At 39.5% G+C, this 25,249-nt stretch overlaps 1 protein-coding gene across 6 annotated transcripts in view; it reads left to right on the top strand.

The window, feature by feature from the left end:
* LOC103458943 (ATP-binding cassette sub-family C member 4) overlaps window positions 1-24,363 on the top strand; it is a 49,873-nt gene extending 25,510 nt beyond the window's left edge. For 2 of the 6 annotated variants that reach the window (XM_008400100.3, XM_081602993.1), the window contains 11 exons: window positions 8,038-8,188; window positions 8,806-8,925; window positions 9,992-10,102; window positions 10,225-10,325; window positions 10,782-10,973; window positions 13,115-13,270; window positions 17,832-17,921; window positions 18,380-18,552; window positions 19,441-19,546; window positions 21,017-21,151; window positions 23,236-24,363. In XM_008400100.3, coding sequence (XP_008398322.2) covers window positions 8,038-8,188; window positions 8,806-8,925; window positions 9,992-10,102; window positions 10,225-10,325; window positions 10,782-10,973; window positions 13,115-13,270; window positions 17,832-17,921; window positions 18,380-18,552; window positions 19,441-19,546; window positions 21,017-21,151; window positions 23,236-23,313 — 1,413 coding nt within the window. In that variant the 3' untranslated portion in view covers window positions 23,314-24,363. The other 4 variants (XM_081602981.1, XM_081602986.1, XM_081602996.1 and 1 more) reach the window with 4 other exon arrangements.
* The last annotated feature ends 886 nt before the right edge of the window (window positions 24,364-25,249 follow it).

Here is a 25,249-nt window from a genome sequence, read left to right as displayed (position 1 = left end):
AAATTATACAAAAAAGCAATTAATGAAAAAAGAAAGCACAAGTCAGCTAAGAACATAGTTAAAAGGTAGAAGACGGAATAATGTCATGCACAGTTCATAACACCGTGTCTAACCATGAAAAAAGTAGGGATAGTAATTTATTTGAATTGAATTTGACTTAATAAAGGGATTATTTGTGTGGCTGTTTATCTGGAGGGTGGAGGGAAGAAGCATGCAGACCTAAATAACTGGCACCTTATGTGGAAATTTAAAAATACACAGTTGCAGTCAGTCTGTCTGAAATTAACCACAATTGGAGCCATTGAAATTCTACCTATGTTCAAATGTGCTTTGTGATTCCTGCTCCACTTTTTTTTATCAGCATTGCTACTAATGAAGAGCACAGGAATACATCAACATGCGATTCTCTACAACTGTATATAAAAAAGCCATGCAGTGGTTCTGCAGGTCTCACTTTTCTCCACATAACCAGTGCATGCTTTACTCAACAGTTGTGCAACTGCCAAAATTTAATTCCAAAGGTAGTCTTTGGAAGACTGACTCTGCATTGGCTAGACTTGATAATTATTTAGAGCAAGCAGTTATTCATTTACCACAATTCTCTGACATCATGTTGTGAAGTTTCTTTTTGAACAAATAGAGATGCTAGACAGGATTTTATTCATTAATAAACTTTATAACAGCTGCAGTCGCCTTGGTGGTCTGGCATTTTTTATTGTTGTTATTAAAAATGAAATAAAATGGCCCTTTTGAGGCTGTTAAATCAAAAGTCAACTTCAGCACAAGTGGCTTCATAATTTGTGGAACATGTAGATTAAAGAAACCCCGCAAGTTCAATACAGTTTATAATATTATAAAATTTTTAACAAAGGACTAAAGATGCTTAGAGACCTTTTGGATGCTTATATATTGTCGCTCCCTTTGTATCTCAACTATCTTTAGTGTCTTTTGTGGGAAATGAGAACTGCTGATGTCACTATGAACCCTGCAGGATGGGATTTCACCAACTTGCTTCTCTGCCGTGCCACCAAACCAGTGACAGAAGAAGTAAAGAATGCACTGCCTTCAGGGTTATAGGTCATAAAGTTATCTGCCTGAGAAAGACAGATAATGGTTCATTGTAGAATTTCAGATGCAAACACATTTGTTGACTTGAAATAAATTCATTATTTGATTACATATTGATTATTGATTTTTTTTAAATCAACATTTGAGTAATTTTATTCATGATTACTTTTTGCTCTCATTGTATTTTTATCTTCTAATTAACCCTAAGGTAGGAGTATGAAATGACACACAGGTTAATTTCTTTTAACCTGTAGCCTATAGGCTACATAAATGGACTGAACTTATATAGCACTTTATCCAATCATTTTTGACCACTCAAGGCACTTTACACTAGAGTTTATACACTGATATGCAGCTAGGTAGGCAATTTGCCCAAGGGTACATCAATATGTGGCAGGAGGAAGCTGGAATCGAACCTACAACCTTCCGATCGCAAGATGACTACTCTACCCACACAGCCACAGTTGCCCCGGTCTTAAGGACCTATACTTATCTATCACCTTCCTCCGGAAAATGAACTGCAAGGGATGTAAGACCAGGAGTTATAGGTGGTTATAGGGTCTTGCATGAAACAAAGGATGGACATTTGGAAAATAACCTCATTGATGAGTACTGTGGAGGATCTGTAATTTCATAGGTCTGTTTCTCTTCCAAAGTCTCTTGGAAACTTTTTAGAGTACATTGAAATAGATGTTTGAGCAGGACAATAACAATAATCAAAAATGACAAAATCCACTCTAAACCAATTTTAAAGAATCGACTTTTTCCAAACCTAAGACCCAGAAAAGGGCATTTTAAGCCAAAAATACTAACAGAGTTTCCCTAAGTATTCTTTAAGTGCTGCTCTACAGCTGAAATGACATTGTACTCAAATGTCCAGAAATCTATAAAACATTAGGCGGTATCTATAATTTTCCTATGGGGGAATTTGATAAAATAAAATATTTCTTTACATGTGATTTCTACACTATACTACAACGCCACTAAATATACTAAATTTAAGAGTTACATTTTAAAAATAAACTTTTTTTTTTTTAGATTATTCCATAAAAGATGAACAAAGAGTAGGTTGCTGTATGCTCTTTAAATTATTTGATGACATTTTCAATTCACTGAACTGACGTGTTGACACAAATGTATGCCAGAATAGAAGCAAAACATCATCATGGTTTGCAAGGATGCTTTTGCGTGGACTTAAGTGGCCGGTCAGCAATACCACACATGGTCATTTGATGGCGAGCACCGGCCGAGTAAAAGCTTTCCCGTGTGTGTATGTGTGGTCCTCCCTTGATGCTGCGGTCCAGCACCTCGGCTTCGCTCTGACTCAGACATGCAGGGCAAGGCCCTGGGTCCTTTGAGTCTGGGAACTTACATAACAAAGTCGGGATCTAATCTAGAATCTCGCCCTGCGTCAGGACGAAGGAGATAATGAATTCGGTGCTTTTTGTGACTTTTGTATCTCGGAATTGTTGTTTATTGTGCATTTGAAAATGGTTTTGTGTTGTTCCCAACAGAATGACGCTGAGTGAATGAATGAATGAATTTGCCAGGCACTGGTGATTTATAGTGGAGTCTGGGGGAGACGGCATTTCAAAGCCTTTCTCTTATTTCCAAAACGGGGTTGGAAATCAGCAGCTTGACTGAACCCAAATAAGTGACTTCTTTTTACCTTTTCAGAGCACACAAAGGTCTAATCCTTGGACTACTTGAGCCACCAATGTAGACAGCGACTGAGACCACCACAGTATGTGTCAGGCCCTCCTCCCCCCCCCCCCACACAAAACACATTGACTGCAGCTTTATGAAGTGAAAATGGCCCAGAAAAGGGGAAAATGTGAAGGAGGTGTCCACAGTCATTTCTCCCGAAGAAAAGCCTCAGCATCTGGGCATTTAATTTTAAAATAAAGCTCAAGCACAGAGTAGAATGGATCAGGTCACCTCTATTGTTCCAGAGCCCAAGTGGAACAGCCTTGTTTTGTTTCAGTACCACTGACCCTTGCGACTTATTTGTCCCCCCGCTCTATCACAAAAAGCGTGGAGTAAAAAGAAGAAAAGAAAAAAAAAAAGTTTTGGGTAGATAGAGGAGTTCTTTTGCGATTTCTGCTCTGACATGCTCTCCTGTTGTTTCCTGTTTTCTGTGCACTTTTTCTTTTCCCAGTGGCAAATGTTGCACACTGTTAGTAAATAAAGGGAGGATGAAAAAGGAGTTGTAAAAAGCATAATGATTTCTTGTGTCCGGAGGGATGTTTAATTACAGGGAAGTGTTTATTTTCAGTTGTGGAACAACAGTCGCTATCATTGCGGAGCACAAATATAGCAATTAACTTCAATTTTCTGCATTTACTTAGACATCAAAGAGCTGATAGAATCGTTGGAAAAATAAAGCAATTAGGGTCAGCGGAGATCTGAATGGTCTTTGGACACGGCAACGCGCCCAGTTTGCCTGGATGACTGAATCACATGCGTGCGGTAGCTTTCTTTTCTCGCTAAAGAGCTATTAGTGGTAATTCTTTATTTAAACTGTTTGTATACAAAACCTTTCATCCCTTTATCGACTTTTATGTGCAGCGGGATGTGGCTTCGGGAGTTTTCTGTTCCTGTGTGGTTTCATAGGAGATGTGGATGTGGTCCGAGGGGGTGAGGTGGATGCTCGCAAAGGATCACTTATCCGACTTATCTGTATGTAGTGTGGGTGGGGGGCTCCCGGTGTTCCCGATGCTCACGCGATAAAAACGCCAAACCACGCAAGTGGGTCACATCAAACAGGATCCTGGTGACATCAGACCCTGGGGAACAGGAGGAGGCGAGCTTTTCATTCTAATGGTTCCTGTTTCTCAGCTGCCCCTTCAGATGACCCCACTGACAGATGAGCCGGTTAGGCTCGGACCTTCGGTTAACTGCATCTGAAATGGGCCCAATTTGAATTCAGATCAGCAAAAGGCAAATGTGAAAGCACACGTTTGTGATGTCAACCAGTCATCAGCTGGGGAGCAAAGGAGAACAAGTGTACATGACAAAGACATTGGTTTATTTGATCCTCTCAAGGGAAGGCCGGATAACATGCAGTGATGGCTCGCCATCTAAGGTCTCTTCACTCGCTCCCTGCAGCTCGGAGAATAGACCTTGAAATGCCTTTGTTAGTTTATAAATCACCGAAATCGCTGAAAGACTTAGCAACGAAATACGCTAAAAATCTGTTGTGTCAACCCTCCAGACCTCTCATGTATTCTGGTTCCAGTCTACTTTGCATCCCCAGAACCAGAACCAAACCTGAAGTAGCAGCATTCAGATTTTACGGTCCTTTAATCTGGAACAAACAGCCAGAAAACTGCAACACTGCTGAAACAAAGTTTCTTCAAGTCAAGGCTAAAACGTTATTTAGTTAGAGTGTCCTTTAATTAATAACAACTGGGACATCACTGTAGTTTGTTTTTCAGCCCGCCATTGTTTTCTCTTACCATGCCACTGCAGCGTAATATTTTTTGATTGTTGTTTTATTTTCCTTCTATAATCACATTAAACACTTTGAATTGATTTGCTAAAAATGTGCAATACAAGTAAAATTGGCCTTGCCATTGTTGATTGTTTGCAAGGCATGCCAAGAAAAGTATTTTTTGTTTTTTGTCCTACCAACACATAAATAAATGTGCAGTTTGGTAAGCACTACTATATGATTTTAACTGTAAAGGTGTGCTTTAGTCAGATGAGACTAAAGATTGAGTTTTTCTGTTTCGGATATCAGACATGGTGATTTAAGTGTGAGTCTCTGTCTTAATTTGTAAAGACAAAACACTTCAGACTCCACTTGTTCCCCAAACATTTGTAATTTCACTTGGACTCCTTAAACTTGAGTCTTGGTTGAAATTTTTATCTCATGTGATGAAGAGTGGAAAGAACCAGGTATATGGGCTACAAACTGCAGCTGCTGTGCATGTTTTACTGTGAAAGGTAGTGCTCGACTATTAAACGTTGATGGATTCTGGGCTGCTAGTATTTCATAACGGTATGTTGATGTTAGCTGTAGATCCACAATAATGACCCCTTCAACGTCTCTCCAAATGAATGTGGTACTAAATGACTTTGGATCATTTTAGAACCCAAAAAAAGTCACCATTCCACTGAATCTTAGTCAGAACTCACCTCTATTGGCTACAATGAAAAACTACAATGTCAACTTAAAGACTGCATTAACAGCGTCATCATCAGACCAGTTAGAAAATGTGTATTTACGTGTTTAAAGGGAGGGTAGATAGGCTTTTGTCTCTTCAAGAGATGAAATAATATTGCTGGTTATTTGAGAGGCATGCAAGGAGAAACCTTTTTTCTGTCCTACCATTACAAGAATAAAGTAAATGGGTGGAGTTTATGAAGGGCTACAAGGACTTTAAACTGGAACCGTTTGCAATTAGTCACATATGACCAAGTTTGACCTTTCTTGTGCTTGATGGTGTGAAAAACCATCTCCCATCCATGGTAAAGTATGGTGGAGGACCTGTAATTCTGTGGGCCTATTTCTTTCCTTTTAAAGGACCCAAGAACTTTGTGAAAGTGCATAGCACCGTGAACCTGTTGGAATATTAGGATTTTAAAAAAATACTATCTAAACTAAAATTGGGTCACCATTTTGGGTCTTTTGGTTGGAAAATTCTGCATCTTTATTGGGCCTAATTAGAATTCAGAATAACCCACAGCAACTGTGAAAGAACAGTGGCATGGTGTCAACCAGCCATTAGCTGGGGAGCAAAGGAGAACCAGCATACGTGATAAGACATTTGTTCTGTTAATATTTTATGCCCTCAAGGAAAGGCTGGATAACATGCAGTGATGGACCGTGCACCATCATCTCACTTTGCAGTCTGGTAGCCTTCCATCAAAGCTTAGATTGAAACTTATGTACTGTGAAATTCTTGGGATCAGTTGTGCTCAGTAGCTTTGACTCACTGTTTGATTGTGTGGGCTCCACCACAGCAATGGTTGGACTAGTAATTCCCTCTTATCTGAACTGCAAATGGAATTGAGTGGCTTTTCATCATAAACCTACACTGAAAGTGATCATGCTTAAATGTGCGCATAAGTGGCAGATAAAATCCACAATTAAGGTGCTAAATTAAATTTCCGTCTCTCAGGGGTAGTCGGAGACCACTGAAGGTAAGAATATGATCCTAATCTTCACATTTTTGGGATTCATCTCCACAAAGTTTCTAATTTTAAGGTGGAAGATTTTCCTGTTGTGTGCTATAAGTCTTTGACCAAGCATTCATTTAATCAAAGTATGTAAAAAGTTTACACACTCCATCATACAAGTAAGTCCATTTATAGTGTAAAAATTGAAATATGTGCAAAAATATACTAAAGGGATGGTATGTATATTCCATAGTGCATTTTTTAGCACAATCAAGTAACTGTTAGCTTCAGTTGTTATAAAAATGCTGAATATCAAACATGACTTGGCTGTTTACTGAAATAAATTTGCTTTCACAATTCAATGCCTTAAAATTGGGCCTCTGTCTCTTTAAGAAGCTCCTGCTCTTTCACTCCACCTTCACAACAATTATTCTCATGATGTTAATAATTAACAACCGTTCTTAAGAGCATTGGACTGAGAAGTTTTTCATCTGATGAGCTCATCAGGTCTAAATTAAACTAATGTGAGCCTCCAAAATGTAGTTTAGTTCCTTAAACTTGACTTCCTACTCTATGTGTAGAACTTTCATTTTGAATTAAAAAAGGAAGTAGTTCTTGAGCTGCTTCAATCAAATGGGCAGAATCGAGTTTGCGTTCCAAACTCGGTTACAAAAGATGTAGCCCACTGCCTTCCTGCATTCCTACTTCATGGGCCGGCAGAAAACAAGAGGGAGATATTTTTGGATGCATATTGGATGTCAAAGACCTGAATTGCCTTTAGAGCCAGCATTCAGCATAGTTTCCATAAAAGAGAGATGGGGGAAACTTCTCAGAAATTTGTCATTTAGCTAAAATATGTGTATTTCATATCCAGAGGGAACAAAGGAAAATGTCCTCGTTCAACTAGATAGAAAAGCATTAACCATTTTTTTAAGTGAAATACATAAAATAATGAAAAAATATCTTTGGTTGTTGTTGCTCAGTTTTTCTCTTTAACATTATGAAATTAGGGCATAGGTGGATGCTGGAGGTGGATGCTAATTCACATCCACAGTAAAAAATCCCCTTACAATTTAGTTGCTTAACCAAGTCATAAGAAACAAATGCAGCAGCATGGCCATATATAATTAAATTGTGTGATTTCTGATGTTTTTATGTGTAAACCCCCTGCTTATTAGTTTGAAAACTGTTCTGTATAAATACCTGCTTACGAGGTGATCACTGCCAGATGAGTTTATGCAAACTCTTTGGCTGTCGATGCCAGTTCTTTATTAGATGCTTGTTTTCTTTTCTACTCTGATGATGCGGTCTCTTTGGTCGCTATCAGACTCATTGCCTCCAATCCTGTTCAGGCATTACTGCTCTCCTGGTTTAGATGTGTCACAGAGCCATTAACAAAGGTGATGAGTCACTGTGTTGTTGAGGGTTGTGCAGTTACACTGTCATGTATCAGACACCCACAGTGCGGTTCCCAGAGCTCTCTGCCAGTCACTGTGGCCGTCCTCATTGGCTGGCTGTTCTGCCAGCGAGGCTTACGGGCCAGAAGTGTCGAAGGGAAAGCCCAAGAGAGCCGGGGATATGCGGCTGCTGTGGCCAAGTGGTAAATTCTCACCTGCTACTAAGTGAGAATTAGCGCAGCGATCGTTTTCCTTTCACACTGTGAGTCACATAAACCCAATCCCTCAGCCTGCTGTTACTTAACCAATGGTCTCGCATGAAGCAGAAAGATACATTCTCCTTTTCTGTTTTGAGAAGCAACCCTCAGTGCTCCAAAGTCACACCACTCAGCAGAGCAGCCCCGTGTTCTCTGAATACGGGGCTACTACCTCCTCTCCTCTTTTTCAGGTGTTTCTGCAAGTCATCGGAGTTATTGCGGTGGCCGGCGTCATTATCCCCGGGATTCTTATTCCCGTCGTCCCTCTACTCGCCGTCTTCCTTTTTCTGCGACACTATTTTCTGCAGACCTCCAGGGACATCAAGCGCCTGGAGTCTACAAGTAATTTTTAAGACGGTTTTGCTGTGTGGGGATGGGCTCTTCCATTTGTGGTGATAGACAAAAGTCGACCACAGGAATGCTAATGGAGTATGACAGAAAGCCATGGCTATTAGCATAAAGGCTAAAGGTGGCAGTAACCTATGGCTCGGCCACAAGCAGTTTCCTCAAGAGATTAAGGTTCATGACATCACATACAAAAGTAAAAATGCCAAGTGGGCATGACTAGGCCATAGTTTGTCCTTTATCCTAAGCTTAAAACCTTAGGGCTGAAAGGAAATATTTGGATTTTCTCAGTGACTTTGTAAGTCTAGAATAAAAGAGACAAAAGACGAATAAAATAAAACTTTTAGCTAAAACAAACTAAAGCAGAAGATGGCTGCTAACTGTTTGTCTGATGGAATGCATACAGATATTTAGGAGGCAGCCATTTTATACCGTATATTAATACACACACATGAAAATATATACCCTAAAGATTATTACTATAGACAATATATAGCTGCATCCAAATGACTATTCTTAAAGATAAAGAATGATGATGTACTTTACCAGTTGACCGTCACATTTTTTCTGTTTGTTCATGTGCTAACATTTATTTGATCTTTGATTTCTTAAAGCTCGGAGTCCTGTTTTCTCCCACCTTTCTTCCTCTCTCCAAGGCCTGAGCACCATTCGTGCCTTGAGAGTTCAACATCAGTTTCAGCAAATGTTTGACAAATATCAAGATCTTCATTCAGGTTAGATTTATTAAATAAATGTTTGAAATGGAAAATTACAGATGGTATTGATGTATCCTCTGTCCTTGACTAATCTGTGTATGGAAATATTACAGAGGAGCTAAAGAGTGTGAAAACTGTTTTAAAAAAGAGACCCTGATAAATAATTTAAAAACTATTTTAAAATCCTGTACAATTCAATAGCAGAACAAATGAAACTACAACAGCCAGCATTATGTTTGGCTGTAATCGAATTGAAATTACTTTTTTTTTGGGTAAAGTGCCTCAAGATCTCTTGTGCTGTGGTTTGGTATATAAATAAACTAACCTAAATTAAGTCGAACTATTAAATAGAAAAAGAAAAAAAAATACACAAAAGGCTTATTGACTTGATTGGATAAGTATAAATATCTTTACGCTGATACTTTCTGCACCTAACATTTTTCTTTTTAATATTAACTGTACTTTACAATACATATTCGGATCACCCCACTCATATTGTGTTAAATTTACCACTGCTTTCAAAACTTTATTATTTGTCTGGTGAAGACAGATGATGTTGATCTGGATGTATGCATGGAGCCATTGTGATGTCAAAAAATGAGCGCTCTGCCTCATAACAGGCTGGTCCAGTTTAAATAAACGTATCCCTACAGCATGATGCTGCTACCACCAAGCTACACTGTAGGAATGTTGTTGTTTTTTTTATTGTCAAATGCTGAAATAAAAAATGGACTTGAACATGTTAGTCTAAGGGTGTAAATATATATATGAAACCAGGTTATTGAACCTTTTCTACATTTCTTGTACTTGTTGAATACACAGATTTGTGTATTTTTCTGTTCAACTAAACAGGATAGATGCCACATCATGATAATATATATATATATATCATTTTAAGTACATTGGCTGTGCTGGAAATTGGGATGACCTTTTGCAATTATGAACAGTGTCCAGACAGAGTGGTTCCACATGTCAGTCACTACTGCATCTTGAACTAAGAGTTATTATTTTATTTCTTTGGTATTAGGAATTTAAGGGATTTAGAAAAAAAAATTAACTGTGTCCTTGTTATTTTTACTAACAGAAGCCTGGTTCCTCTTCCTGACCACTTCACGCTGGTTTGCTGTGCGTCTTGATGGAATTTGTTGTATTTTTGTCACGATTACAGCTTTTGGCTGCCTCTACTTCAGGGATGGTACTGTACTGGTCACAGACACACACCCACATGAAGAGGATTATTAATATCTGACAGTTATTAAGAATACAGCTGTGAATTCACGCAGGTGCATGTTTCCCTTTTTTTCCCTTGTGCTGAAGGACTGGAGCCAGGTGCTGTGGGTCTGGCTCTGTCATATGCCGTTACTCTCACAGGCATGTTTCAGTGGGGAGTCAGACAGAGTGCAGAGATTGAGAACCTGGTGAGAAAATTTACACTATTTGCGTCATAAGAGAATGCAGCTGTGTACCTGGCTCGCATTTCAATGTTTTATGAATAAGGTTTACGCCAAAAGTGTTTGTCAAAATTTTGTCAGCTAACCCAGGCTATCTCAGATTTTTTTGATATTTTTTTTTTGCATAAAAAATTGTGACTTGAGGACAAGACTCTAAAATGTACCCTTGTGTGTATTTCAATTTTATTAGCACTGAAATCTGTCTTTGACTCCCAAATCTCTTTTAAGTGAAGTCATGAAGTGCTAAATAATTCGACTAAATCAAATTATCCTCTAGAATTAGGCAACCATTTATAATGTGATGATAATAAATGAATGACCTAATGGTTTCAGAAACTGGAGAGCTCTTTCATATAACCAGAGTAGTTGAAAGCACAAGTTCTTTGACAAGATTTATTTAAGCCTACATGTTATTCATTCTAGATGACATCTGTGGAGAGAGTGGTTGAGTATGCAGAGCTGGAGAGCGAAGCACCTTGGGAGACGGACAAACGGCCTCCTGGAGACTGGCCCCAGAAGGGCTCCATCACCTTTGACAGCGTTAGCTTTTCTTACAGCGACAGCTCCGCTTTGGTCCTAAAGAACCTGAGTTTTGTCTTCACATCCAGAGAAAAGGTTTTTGTCTTTTTACGTCCACCTGTGCGTGACTTGATATGCAGCTAGTTTGAGAGGCGTGCCGTGCTTTTCTTTTTTTTTTTTATGTGGCATTATTTCTGAATCAATTATTAAAGGGGACATCATATTGTGCTGCTGAATCTTCAGGACTATACCATTTGTGATTCATGGAATACATATCATGTAATTAAGACTGTTCAAGTGGATCCATTTGTTTCCAATTTGCATTTTGAGCTACCTGACGGTGACAACTGTTTATTCAGTATAAGAGAGAGGAGAGGCCGAGGGAGAGGGGCAGAGGAAGGCAGAGGGGAGATGGTTAAGGATGATTGAAATTGTGTTTAATGCAGGGGGTGTATTTTGCATGGTTATGGTTGGCCAGGGCAGCTGATTTCACAATGGATGGGCTGATAAGTGAAAAGGCCCTGGCTCCGACAGCCCATGGGAGGGACCTCTGCAGCATGCCATGGGGTTATAAGAGGTGGTGTGCATCTTATTTCCCCTGACACCTTTTTCTTTTTTTTAATGCACCTTGTATCTTTAATAATAGATATTTTTACTGTTGCCTTAAACTGGAAAACAGTTGTAAAGAAATCTTTAGTCAAGAGGAATGGCTTTGTAAGGACACTTTGCTTTTCCCCAAGATCCGATTTGTTCACACTTCTAGTCGAGGATTTTTTTTTTATTCTGTCACATAGCTAAAAGTAATTCATAATATACATTTTTAAATTCACTCATTACTGGTAACCAGCTGTTCAGATCACCATGGTGATATGGTAGACATAGACTAACTATTTGTGCAAACTATAATATCAGTTTGCATACCTTCCTTTTGTTTCTACGGTGCTGGTAGATATGAGAATAACTGACCTACTTTCTGATCAGTTCAGCTAATAATTTTCTCACTGCTTGGACGCATTCAGAGCATTGAATTTTAATTTCCAAGTGGTCACTTGATGCTTTATTGGGCGACAAAAACGTCACGGAAAAATAACACACCCAGGCATGACTCAGCAGAACATTGTCAATTCTACAACGAGAATGCCTATATACACTTACTATTTAGAATGGTGAAACATCAAAAGCAACACACATACTGCAAATAATAAATAAAACATTCAATGTTTCAAAAGCAGTCTTTCCAAAATAGTCCTTACTCATCGAGGTACGGACTCCACTTGATCCCCAGAGGTGTGCTGTGGTATTTAGTAACAAGATGGTTGCAGCAGATTTCTTCAGTCCCAAACCTGCATGAATTGAGATTTGATTTGTCAAATTATATGGAGGCCAGCAACCGAGCCTTTCCAGTTGCCTTACCTTCTTACTACGGTATATTCAGATCCCATGTCTTTCTCTGGTATTTGACGGACGTGCTCCTGGCCATCGACATGACGTAAAAGAAGAAGTAGTGATTCATTTAGACTAGGCCACCTTCTCCAGTGCTTTGTAGTCTAGTTCTGAGGCTCATGTTCTCTTTGTAGGCACTTTCAGAGCAGGATGTGGGTCAGCAGGGACATCTTCACTGGTCTGCGGCCGTGGAGCCTCATACACAGCAAACTGTGATGCAGCGTGTGTCCTGACATCCCTCAATCAGAACCACCATTAACTCTGGCAGTAATTTGAGCTTCAGTAGCTCTTGTTGTTCCCTCCCAACGTGCATCAATGAGCTTTGGCTGCACATCACCCTATTACTGGTTAACCACTGTTGTTGAAAAGGCCACAGGAGGGGTAGTTTTGGAGATGCTCTGACTCAGCCATCTAGGCATCTGAGATTAGTTCTTGTCCAACTTAGGCTTGACTATTTTTCATGTTTCAACTCATCAAACTAAGACAAAAAAAATATCTTACTGACTAATTTACCCATCTCACCAACAGGGATTTTTACCTTTGTGTTCTCGTAATGCAATGGTTGGTCAATGTAAGTGTTTTTTGTTTTTTTTGTATATACAAAACACAATTCAAAAAAAGTTTAAAAAAAAAAGTTCCTGATCTCATAGAAGGAAAACAATTTTAAATGTCACATGACATTCTTTTTCAGGATTATAACTTTCAATTATAGCATTATAGTGTGAGTTAGAAGATTTTTGGGAATTTGTAGAGTTTTATGGATGTGCTCTGAAATTTCTTTCTCTCCTCTACAGGTTGGGATTGTTGGACGCACCGGTGCTGGTAAAAGCTCCCTCATCTCTGCTATGTTCAGACTGGCAGAACCTGAGGGAAGAATAACAATTGACGGCATTCTGACTTCAGAGATCGGTTTGCACACGCTGCGCCAGAAAATGTCAATTATCCCTCAGGTACACCATTAAGAACTGTCTTATTCCTCTGAGCTGTGTCTTTTGTAGTTGGAAGCTAAAACTGCCTGTTATGACCAATAGTTAAAGAGAGAAAACCGATCAAGTGAACAAGCTACTCTGCCGCCACCTAACTTTTGGCTTTGACAGCTCAAGTGAAAGTCTCTGACTGATTCCTTATGATTGAGAAACGATGGTAACAGCCTCTTGCTTTGGTTCCTCCTCTTTTTGTACTCCTGGCTTTTAAAAAGCCAAAGCAAGTGAAGAGAATTATAGTCGTCTCTCTGGGGATTTCTGAAAGTGAGACAAACGGATGCCTTGAGACAGTTTAACTTTATTTCCGCTTGTTGAAACTGATACGGCATTAAGAAAATGCCAGCCTGCGGGTGGGTGTCAGCAGAGTGGAGGGAGGGGAGAAGACTCCCACGGCCTGTACTGTGAAGAGAGCAGTTCCCCATCCCTGACAGAGGATTAGCCCTCTACCCCCCAAACATGGGAAAGCTGCTTAAAAGAAGCTCCCCATCCTCACAGTCAGAGTCGCAGCGAACACCGTCACTTAGCCCAAGTCTCAAACATTTCTCGGCTGCAGCCAAGATGCCCAAAAACAATTTCATTAATGCTCCTCTGTGGATTTGATGGGTTTCTGGCATCGCTGCCTCTTCAGATGAAGTTTTACTTCCTCGTCTAAACTAGTTAGAGATGGATATGATGTATGTTTGATGGGATTTTGTTTACTTACTTTGCCTCTCCTAAAGGGAAGACTTAAAAAGTGCCAGGTTACGAGCCAAAGCTTCCATTGCACATTCATCTGTCATACAGTGTGACATTTTCATTATGTAGGCAGCACTTAGAAAACTTTTTGAAACTTTTTTTTAATCTTTTGCATTCATGTAAATTAACCTAAAAAACGTAATATTTAAATTATTTTTAATGAATATCACAGATAATACAGTATCCAGGCAGCCTTTCACTGTCAACTGTCTTTATTGCTGGTAGCCTTACTTTTTCCCAAGAAAATGTAAAGTTAAATGTTTACTGTATAGTCCTATTGATGAGATTTGGTTCTGATAGATTTGTGACAGCATATGGCATTAAAAAGGATCCATTTCAGTCTCTATTGAACCCTCAGGAATGTCTTAGTGTAACATGAATTCTGTGGCAAACAGAGGGCTTGGAACTGCTGGAGCACATAATTGGCGCATGGAAAGCTGCGCTTGAAAGCAGTTTTCCAACCTAACACTGAATCCTCAATTAAAGTGTGTCACAGAACTAGTCTGCTTTAGGACTTCGGCTGGCTTTATGACAAGGTGGTATTTTGGTGACAGAGGGAAAAGCTCATTGGAGGTGAAGAGGTGGAACATTTTGGGAGAGCGCAGGTAGCAAGGATTAGGTTTTGAAAGCTTTATTATTCTGTATGGAAACTGAGCTGTTTTGTCTTGACCCTTCTGACCCCATAGGATGTGATTTGTTGAGATGCGATTTTCATGTTTGACACTAAACATTCTTTGCTGCTTTGTTAAGTTCTGGATTGTTTATTGTGCCTTGTGAAATTATAACTACCATGTAAATCCTTGCACATTTTGTCACTCTACAACCACAATCTTTAACGTATTTCATTGGGATTTTTTTGTGATTCACCAACACAAAGGTGAACATAACTTTGAAGTGGGAAACAAACTTATCGTTGGCTTAAAAGAAACGCACATAAACTAAAGCAGAAGTGAATGCTATAAGATGAGCAGACGGGCTGGTTGCTGTTCGATTTCTAGTCTCAAAATTGATTGATGCACAAAAGCATTTTTTTTAGTTAGACCTTAACAAACTGAAAGATTGTGTATCTTTGACTTGCAGTCTGTATTTATGATTTTGAACATGGATTGATTTGTGAAACTTTGCAACTGATTGACCAAGAGTCTCTGAGGGAATTTGAAATTAATGGAGCAACTATTACATCTTGTGGTATTATCATGCTGCCACACTGGTACAGCACAGCAAAATAACTTATTCACTTGCTCTAAAAGACTTTAGACTCAGAGGAAATGTATTGTTTGTTTTGTCCTTTTTTCAGTTCGTAAGTGTGGTGAATCACACTTATGCACTCAGAGAGCAGTAACTATAAATACTTTGGTATCTTAATGAAAGAGTGCCAAGGTTATTAAATTGTTAAAAGAAAGGCAACATAATTCCTGTCCTCAGTTTGCCACAACTTGTATCAAGGACTCAGCAAACATGTAATAAAAGATGCTCTGCTTAGAAAAACCTTATGTGGCAGAACCCTGAATACATTGTTTCTACCGTGAAAGATGGTGGTGGTAGCAGCATGCTGTGGGTATGATTTCCTTCAACAGCGAAAAGAAACCTGATTAGAGTTGATGAGGATGAATGCCACTAAATAAAGGCCAATCCTGGAAGAAAACCTCTTGGGGGACTACAGAGACATTAAACTGGGATAAAAGTCCATCTTCCAGCAGTATGACAGCCCTACGCAGATCTACAGTGGAATGGTTTAAATCAAAACATGTTAATGTGCTAGAATGATGTTCACAGATGCTTAACTGAGCTTGAACTTTTTAGAAAGGATAATTTAAGTTTAATTGTGTACATGTTCTGTGGAGACTCGCAGCAAAGAACATGCAGCTGTTATTTCAGCATAACGTGGTTCTCAAAACTACATTATGGTTTAATTACGTTACTGGCTTGTATTAGTAAAAATTTTTGAAAGCATTGTATAAGTTTACGTATAAGCTACTTTATTTTGATATATCTGCTAAATAAAATCCCAATATAACGTATTAAAAACATTAGCTGCTGTTTGAAAAACATGTTTAGCGGATAAAATAACGCTTACATGGTATTCTGTAACCTTAATGCATACATTGAACCTTGTAGACTGATTTTTTTTGCTGGTCTAATCTTGCATTTTTAAAATAAATGTATTGTCTACAACTGAGGTCAGATTGAGATCTGTTATGAAAGTTAACAGACTGTGATTAAGACAGGATGAAAACATGACATCTTGATAAAGATGTCTGCTACCATGTATCACCTCTATCTGCATCACCTCTCTCTTACATATCATTATTATCTTTTTTTTTGTGGGCGTGATAATTAGAACCTCTTAGGAGTGCTAAATCCAGAGTAATCCTGCCAGTGATTGTTGCATGATAAAACAATGCAGAAAAAAAAAACAGATCTGAAAACGTTTCCTTCGGCTGCTGTAAGAGATCAGTATTCAGTAAGACGTATCTGATCTGTAAAATGATTTTTATCAGATTTATTTAAACTACAAAGACATGTTGAACATTATTTGAGGTTTTTACACTGGAATGGGAGCCTTATGAACTTGACTAAAGACAAATACGGTGTCCGACTTCTAGCATGTGGACAGCTTACAAACTGTTTTGACCAGGCAGCCATATGAAGGAGAACATGATCCCCACTTCATAAAGACTAGAAAAAACATTGGCTCGGTTTAATTTTATCTTAAATAAAATAAAAAAAACTAGACCTAACTTTTACAATATTCTTTTGGATTTAATTTATTTACCTTCATTTTGACTTAGTCAAAAACTGTGAACTAGTTTTATTGTGACTGTCCTTGGACAGTATTTTTTTGTTTTGAATAAAGATATAATAGTGTACTATAGTTTCAGTGTACTGAAACAGAATGTTCCTTCTTTACTTTTTCAAAAATAAATGTGAAACAATTTGATGTGCCCTTGTCATCCAACCATAAGTTACTTTGGCCATAGATACTCAAACAATTACAGCTTAATTGACAACATACAAGCAAATTCCACCGTGTGCATTTTAAATAAAAATAGATGCCAAAGAACAAAGGTAAATATTTACTTTCTTGCATTTTATCCATGCTTCATTCTTCGATAAAGCTGTTTTTTAAAGTCAATTATTGGGATCACTCTTTCTCCCAAAATACAAACTTAAGCAATGTGTGATGTTTCATTGTACAATTTTTAATTTTATTGCCTTGCATTAAGCTTTTTATCTGTCAGTCACAGTAAAGCAAAAACACTAAATAGCTCTTTGTTCATTTTTTCACTGTATCTACTTGCCCTTCACTAAAAGTCAGTAATTGTCCAAAATTAATATGACTTTCATGCCTATGAGTGTATGTAAACAACTGACTTGAACTGTGTATGTTTTGCCCCTACTGGTTTCTTGATTTCTCTGGTCTTTCACATGGTGAATTGGCTGCAGCAATATGTTCCTGCTGACAAAAGCGTCATGTTTTTGAGTTGCAAATATGTCATAATGAGCCTGTTGCACTTTTGAATCATATCATAACTGTAAACTGACCTAAACAATTATTTCCCAACCGCAGCAGTCCAAAGCTGCTGTTTTCTTACTAAAAAGATCAATGTATTGGAGCACAGTTAGCATTGAATGGAGCTCCTCGGTGGAGCAGGTTCTTTGTGAACATCTCTCCTCACACATTGGTTCTCAGTCTTCTATAAATCCTGCCTTTAACCCTTTTATACATCTGCCCCATCGTCATTATTTTAACTGGCTATGGCCTTCTCTTTCTATATCCATCTATCCACAGGACCCGGTACTCTTCACGGGCACCATGAGGAAGAATCTGGACCCTTTCAACCAGCACACAGATGAGGACCTGTGGAATGCACTCCAAGAGGTACTCCAGCGTGGCTCTGAATGATTCCCCCTCACCAGCCCAGGGGGGATCCCTCTGTTCCCCCGTACAATGCTGCCATTCAGCCTCCCTGCTCGCCACAAGTCATGGGGGGAAATCCCATTAGGGCCATGGGGCCCAGCTCAATGTGCGGCTTGTAACGGGGAACCATTGAAAGTGCAAGAGGAGATGTGTTTGGGCAGTCAGGGCAACCGTGATGAAGGTTCCCCCCACCGTGAAGGGCTTCAGCTCCTGGTCCTGCTTCTGAATGGGTTTGGTGGCCTGGATTAAAGTTAGAGGCTGGCCACAAGAGAGCACTGGCCAAGGTCATCAGTGGACCTGGCTTTGCATTGTGCCAACCAGTTAATGGGTGTGTTTGGATGGCTCTTTAAAGAGATCTCCACAGGATGCCTTTATGCAGGAGTAATGAAGGGTTGGGGGCGTGCTCTCTCTCTCTGCAGGTGCAGATGAAGGCAGTGGTGGAGGAGCTGCCCAACAAGCTGGAAACGGTGCTGACCGAGTCGGGCTCCAATTTCAGCATGGGCCAGAGACAGTTGGTGTGTCTGGCCAGGGCCATCCTCAGGGAAAACCGCATCCTCATTATTGATGAAGCCACAGCAAATGTAGACCCAAGGTCAGGCAACACCTTGCTGTTACTTTTTTATTTGTTTTTAATAAAAGATTTATAATGGCATTTTCTCTCTCTCGACTGAGTGTACACAAAATATTTAACTTCAAACAATTAAAAATGACACAGTAAACAAACACAAACTGTAATAGTGAATGTATGTGTCTCCTTATATTGGCCAGTACAGCCATCTTGGTTTACCATTGAACACTGATCACTTCAGGAGCCAGGAGGAGGATCTCCTGGCAATCAGAGCCAGGAGATCCTCCTCCTGGCTCTGATTGGTTGATTGTGGTCAGCAGCTGTGGATTTCCTCAGACGGCAATGGTAGTTTATTTATTTGCAGCTTTACACAGACTACACTGTGCATGAACTGTAACTTTCAAATGGCTCGCGTTTTGTTTTTAATGCATATAACGTAAATGTTAATAGTTTTGACCTGAAGGACGTCGGAGCTAATTAGCTGTATTTACTTTTCAGCACTAGTGGTTCCCATAAAACTATGAAAACTATCCAACAGCCTAACTGCTATTGATTGGGTCTGTCATCGCCAAAAAAAAAGAAACATTTAAGTTTTAAATAATAGTAGGTTTTTACATCAATCTAAATGTCAGACCGATTGTTTCCCTTAGATCTGATGACTGTAAGTAAGCTAATATACTGAAAAGAGTAAAACAAAACATGTTTATCACAATGTCAAAATCTGTCATTTCTGCCCAGTTTAAACCGCCTGATGGTCCTCATTTTTTCTCTGTCTACTCTTACACATACTTTGCAGCTGATGAGCCATTGTTCTGGCCTGCGTAAAATCCCTGCCCAAGGCTTTGTAGGAAGAGAAGTTTTTTTGTGTGTGTGTGTGTGTGTTCTCAGGTGTTGTGTTCCCTGCTTCTTTAGAACTGACAGCCTGATCCAGCAGACTATCCGGAACAAGTTTCAAGAGTGCACTGTCCTCACCATTGCTCACAGGCTCAACACTATCATTGACTGTGACAGAATACTGGTAAGTAAGGATGCAGTAAATTTCCATTGTGCAACACTTCAGTTGGTGTTTTGAGCTCCTTTATTTATGTATTTTTCTAAAGGCTAATAGCAGAAAATATCTGAAAAGAATACAATTAAATTCTTCATTTTAAGATCATTTCGTTACAAGAAGGGTCTTGCAAAAGTATTGAACTTTTCCACATCTGGAACAAGTGTTTGACTGTGATGTGGAAGGAAATAATATAGATTCTAAAATGTTTCACAAAAATATTGACTAAATAGAGTTAATTGGTGTGTAATTTAATCTGAGGTAAATCTAGCCTTAGAAGTCTTTTTGAGAAAACATCAGTGAACAAACAGCATCACAAAAACCGAGAAACACAGCAGACAGGTGAGAGGTAAGATTGGAAAGAAGTCCTAAACAATGGCAGACTACCACTCACTTTTTGTTTCACTGGTCAGCACACCTGAGGCCCATACAACGCAGACACTTCTTTTCTGTATCATTAACGCCTCGTCTCCCAACGTACCCATTTAATTCACTTATTTCACAACAGCTGGGTTGATTCCTCCCTCACAGCTTTCGCTTTTATTGAATCCGCACTTGTGCCACTTGATCTTTGGCTCTCTCTTGCTGCTGCCTGCAGAGGTGCCAATTAGTGGCATCCGTGGCGGTGTTTGTTAATCCTCTACGGAGGACGGAGCGCGACCCGACGGCTGTCTGACCACTGAGAGCGTTTCTCGGGAAAGCCAAGTGTCACGAACTGTTTCACACCTATGCTTGTGTTAAATGCCCCCGTGTGCTGAGGGGGGAACTAAACCATGACCTGTGTGTGAGTTGACTTTCCCCAAATTAAAAACAATTTTCAAGATACAAACTCGGTGTTCCAGCGTTCTGCCCATAAACAATTGATTATGACAGCAGCTGCAGAAGTCTCCCTTTCTCACTGACACAGTTGACAAACTGCTCATTAGTGCTGTAAGGGAATCGGGCTTGTTTAAATTAGTCTGTGTTATAATTGTAGTCTTTTCCAAACTGCTGGAACTGGCACTATTCTTTGTGTGGTTTACATAGCATGCCATGACACAGAAATGATGGTAATTTTCTCGAGTGCCTTGAGGGTGTGATTGTTGGATTTGACTGAGGACCACCTCTAGGCCTCTGCAAATGCCTGGGTAAATACATGGATAAATCTCTGATCTCCTGTCTGTCAGAGTCAGCGCAGCAGGCTTTCGCTCTGCTAACAGGTTCCTCTCATTGTCAGAGGCCGTATCGAGCAGAAACAGGCGCCGCTGTTTGCAAGCCGCCTGAGTCACACCAAATGGATGGTTCCTTTTGCACTCCGAACCACTGTTTCCCCCATTCAAGTTTGCACCGTCTGCATGCTCCACTCAGCCGGCGAAACAGCTGAAATGTCAGTTTTCCCCGAAGTAAAGTATACAGGTGTTGGGCCGCACACCTATTATTCTGCTGCACGTGTGATTGCAGGTTCTGGATGCCGGCAGGATCCAGGAGTACGACGAGCCGTACGTCCTGCTCCAGAACCGGGACGGGCTCTTCTACCAGATGGTCCAAAAAACGGGCAAAGCCGAAGCCGCGTCACTGCTGCAAGTGGCCAAGCAGGTATCCATCCGCCTCTGTCCCAGAGCTGGTCTCTCGCTAAGTAAGAGGCCAGCCGTCGCACACTAATCTCCTCAGACTCCAAAAATATTACGAGCTGTGACAAAAGATGTCCATGACCCTGACAAAGCAAAGCAAAGAAACTTGATTACCATTTTAATTTAAAGTGTCTACTTGTAGCCTCGCAACACCGTAACATTAATTTTAAGAGAGAAATTGGCTCTTTGTAGATTCAAATCCGCTGATGTTATCGAAGAAACTTCCCACAATATCTCTTTTCTCATAATATAATTTTGAGATCATTTTAAGTGATGAGTCCAGAAAAGCAGCTTTCTTCGCACTGTCTCCGTTTGGGAATATTGGGTTTAACTTCATCGTGATCCGGGATAAACTTTCTATGGGGATTACTATAATAAAGAAACTCCTTATATATATATATTTTTCTTTCCCTGTGAAATTCATTTGTGATGTATTTCCCCTTCAGACACTGAGCAGATAAGGGCTGGCTATTCATTGTTCAATTCCATTTTATGTGCATCTGTCTGGGACGACAGATACCATATAGCAACTTCAAACAGGTCTTTGTGAAATAAGAAAAAAAAAGTGGGCATCATTTCATTTTCCCTCTGTCCCGCGCACAAATTTATCAGCGGTGCTGTATCTTCTCAGCCAGAGGAGTGAAATGAGTAAAATACTGATTTCAAAGACGCAGCACACTGTGGCATTATTTGGTATCGTCTTACCCTGCACACTGGCGGATTGGCGAGGACATTGTTTGAGCCCTTGCGTTTCTTCTTTTCTCCATTGTAGGCTGCTCTCCACAGATCAGATTACGTCAGCATCCAAAACTGTCTAGCACCACTTATTAAATACTGAGATGGTCTACATGTTGTGTGTCAGGTTTCTATAGTTGTCAGTCAAGGTTTAAATGCATTCAATAATCTGATATCAACCTCTGCCTCCTTTGTTCATGCTGAAAGAAAATCCAGGAGCAGACGGTACATCTCAAGCTTTGAGCTGAAAAAAAAAAAAAAAAAAACAAAACAAAAAAAAAACTTAACCGTTAACTGCAAAAGTATTCACACCCATCAAACATTTTTCACATTTTGTCTTGGTCCAACCACAAAGTATGTATTTCAGTGGTTTTTGCTACATCTAGATTTCTGCTAAACTTGAGGCCTCATCTGACCAGACCAACTTTCTCCTTGATTTACTTTAGCTGCTTCTCTGATTAATTCTCCGCTCCTTGCCTGACAATTTAGGATTGCCATGTCTTGGTATTGTCTGCAACTTTGTCTACTCTTTCCATTGTTAGAAGGCATATTAAACAGATCACAGAGAAATATTTAAAGCTTAGAATATTGTTTCATAACTGCTTCCCCACCTTGAGCTTCTTCTCAACTTTATCCGTTACCTGTCTGGTGTTGTTCTTGGTCTTTTTGACCCTGTTTGTTTACCAGCATCTCCTAGAAACGTCTGAAGCCCTGAAAGAGCAGAAGTATTTATCCGAGTATTGAATTACACACAAGTTTGTCTGAAGGCAGTTAGTTGCACTTGGTTTTGTTTAGGGTGTCAGAGTAAAGTGGACTGAATACCACAGATTTTAAAGTCTATCTTGGTAAAACAAATTGAAAACCATCTTCCCTGTCTTGGTCTCCAACTTGAGTTGAGCAAACCTTTGTGCTCACAAACTAGGGATTTGACTTCAGTTCCACTTTGCTCTTAACTTCCAGACATTTTAAATAAAAATACTTAAATCTACTCATGAATAGTTTCACTACCTAATGTAGGGTGAAGCTTTTCACAGTCACTTTTTTCAATTCCAATAGTTTTTAAGCCAAGAAGTTGACAAAATTACCCCCACAAATAATTCCCGTGATTATCTTCCAAAATTTTCCTCCTATGAATTTCACACCTGTTTGTTAGGCTAAATAAGCCACTTTGGCTTGCCTCAGTGGATGATAAATCCCTTCACCGCGCTCTGACTGGATCCCGTCTTAAATCGCACCTTAACTGATCTCAGCTCAGATTTGGAAAGTGTGCTTGGCATTCTGTGATGTGACACTGCCTCCCTGATCCGCTTTCAGGTTCACGCGAACAGAAAAGGAGAGAGCGACACGCGGCGCACCAAGGACATCAGTGTCATCTTTGAGACGTCGCTTTGACGGCTTGGAGAGTTTCTGTGGTCCTTTTCGTGCTGAACAACAGAGACCAAATCTTTCCCCAGATATGCTTGGATTCCTTGATGTGCACACAAAATGCCTTCAGACTCCCGAAAGGCATTATAGGTTTAGTGTGCACTGCATTGATCGGCAAAGACTTTTGGCCTGGAACAGAGAAGTTTTGTGAAGCAGGCCGTGCCTTTTATTGACCGCATATAGCCGGGTGACTGTTTATTGATTACCTGCTGCTGTGTTTATGAATGTATGTTCTGTCCTCCTGGGTAACTTCTACTTTGCACATGTGATTAATAGAAGGGAAGATATTGAATATGTTTATTGCAGTTTAATAAATTCTAATATTCTGTGGAAGAAGAAATAATTTTTGTTAGACTTTTATTATTTGGAAAGACAGAAAATCCCTAGCCAGGAGCCAGTGGTGTTTGGGGTAATTTGTGCCTTCATCAGACTATTGATTGTTAGTAATTGCATTGTTTTAATTGAACGGTTTTCCTGCACTTTGACTCTAGTGGTTTTATGTCTACCTAAACTCTGGCATGTAGCAACATTTGGCTGAAATAATTGACCAAACTGGGTGTTGGTCATTTTGCCCCTTCTGTATTTTGTATTGTTTTATTTTATTATCTTTCTTTATAATTGACAAACAGAACAAACCAAAAGAAATAATCAGTTGCACATTGATTAAGTAAGAAAAGCACAAAAGCAGGATGATGTGAAATGGCAATGAGTGAGCACACAATTGGTGAACAAACTGGGATTAACTGAGCCCAGTTTCAATGGCTCTAAAGACTTAGCTACAATGTTTCCCTGTTTTTGTTTTGCTTTCTTAAATTAACTGTTGTAGAGCTTTTATTAGATGTTCTGATGCAGGTTTTGGGGGATTTTGATTCAGTACTGATATTGATACTTCAATCTGATTTCAAATATCCCTCAATACTGATGTCTTTCACTCCAGAACACTACTTTTGCAAACAATCGATGTTGTTTTTGGTCATGTTATTGTATAGACTAACATGAATAAACCACTAAGATATATTGCTGTATATTGAGCTCATATTTTTAGTTGCATTTATATTTAAAATACTGATAACTGCGTAATGAGCATCAGAATGATCATGCCCGTACATCCATCGCAGAGTTGCTACATTTGAATGATGAGAGGAAGAAAATGGATACAAGGACTTCCAAACATAATGCTAGTTCTAAAAAAATCTCTCTCTGTGGTATATAATATTAGTAAAGTTACTACAGCCAAGCAGCACAGTGGCAGCAGTTTACTTTTAAAAAGATCTTCTGCTGTGATGGGTGATTATTTGTGAAACGAGGCGGTGTCGCTTTGCGTTTTTACACGAGAGATTGTAACGACAACTCAATAATATCCCTTCAGATGTTTGTTCATTCAAGTTGCGATAGTCCTGACTCACAAACGGTTCCTCCCTCCTCAGATGCTTACTGGTCTGAATGGTATGTTTGCCTCGGGCAGATCAGTGGTTTCAGCGGGTCTCGAACATGATGCTACAAATTGGTAAGTGGTGAAAGAAAACTACCTGGTGATTACCGAGTGAGTCAAGTGATTATTATTATTTTTTTTTTTTATTAGGAAAGTGTTGTAGCTATCCACTCTATTATTGTACCATTTTCATTACCAGATCCATTAGAAATGGAGCTGTTTAATTTGGCTTCACACAGATGGTGATTACACATTAAGAGATTCTTGTCAGTAAACACTTAAGCCGGTTTAGAAGGATGTACTTAACCAGCCCCAAATTTGGGTCGTGAACTGCAGGACATCAGCCCCTTTTAGAAGCTGAGTGATTTACACAATTCATTAAAGCCAATGAATCTTCAGCCAAAGTCATATTAAATGGTTACTTACTCTCAAATGGCCCCTTGGGAGAAGGATTGTTGGCTCGCGAATAGA

The sequence above is a fragment of the Poecilia reticulata genome, chromosome 2 (genome assembly GCF_904066995.2).
Source record: "Poecilia reticulata chromosome 2, P_reticulata-male-v2, whole genome shotgun sequence".
In the NCBI taxonomy this organism is placed as follows: domain Eukaryota; kingdom Metazoa; phylum Chordata; class Actinopteri; order Cyprinodontiformes; family Poeciliidae; genus Poecilia; species Poecilia reticulata.
The sequence above is the reverse complement of the archived record's forward strand: the minus strand, read 5'-3'. Positions and strand labels throughout refer to the sequence as shown.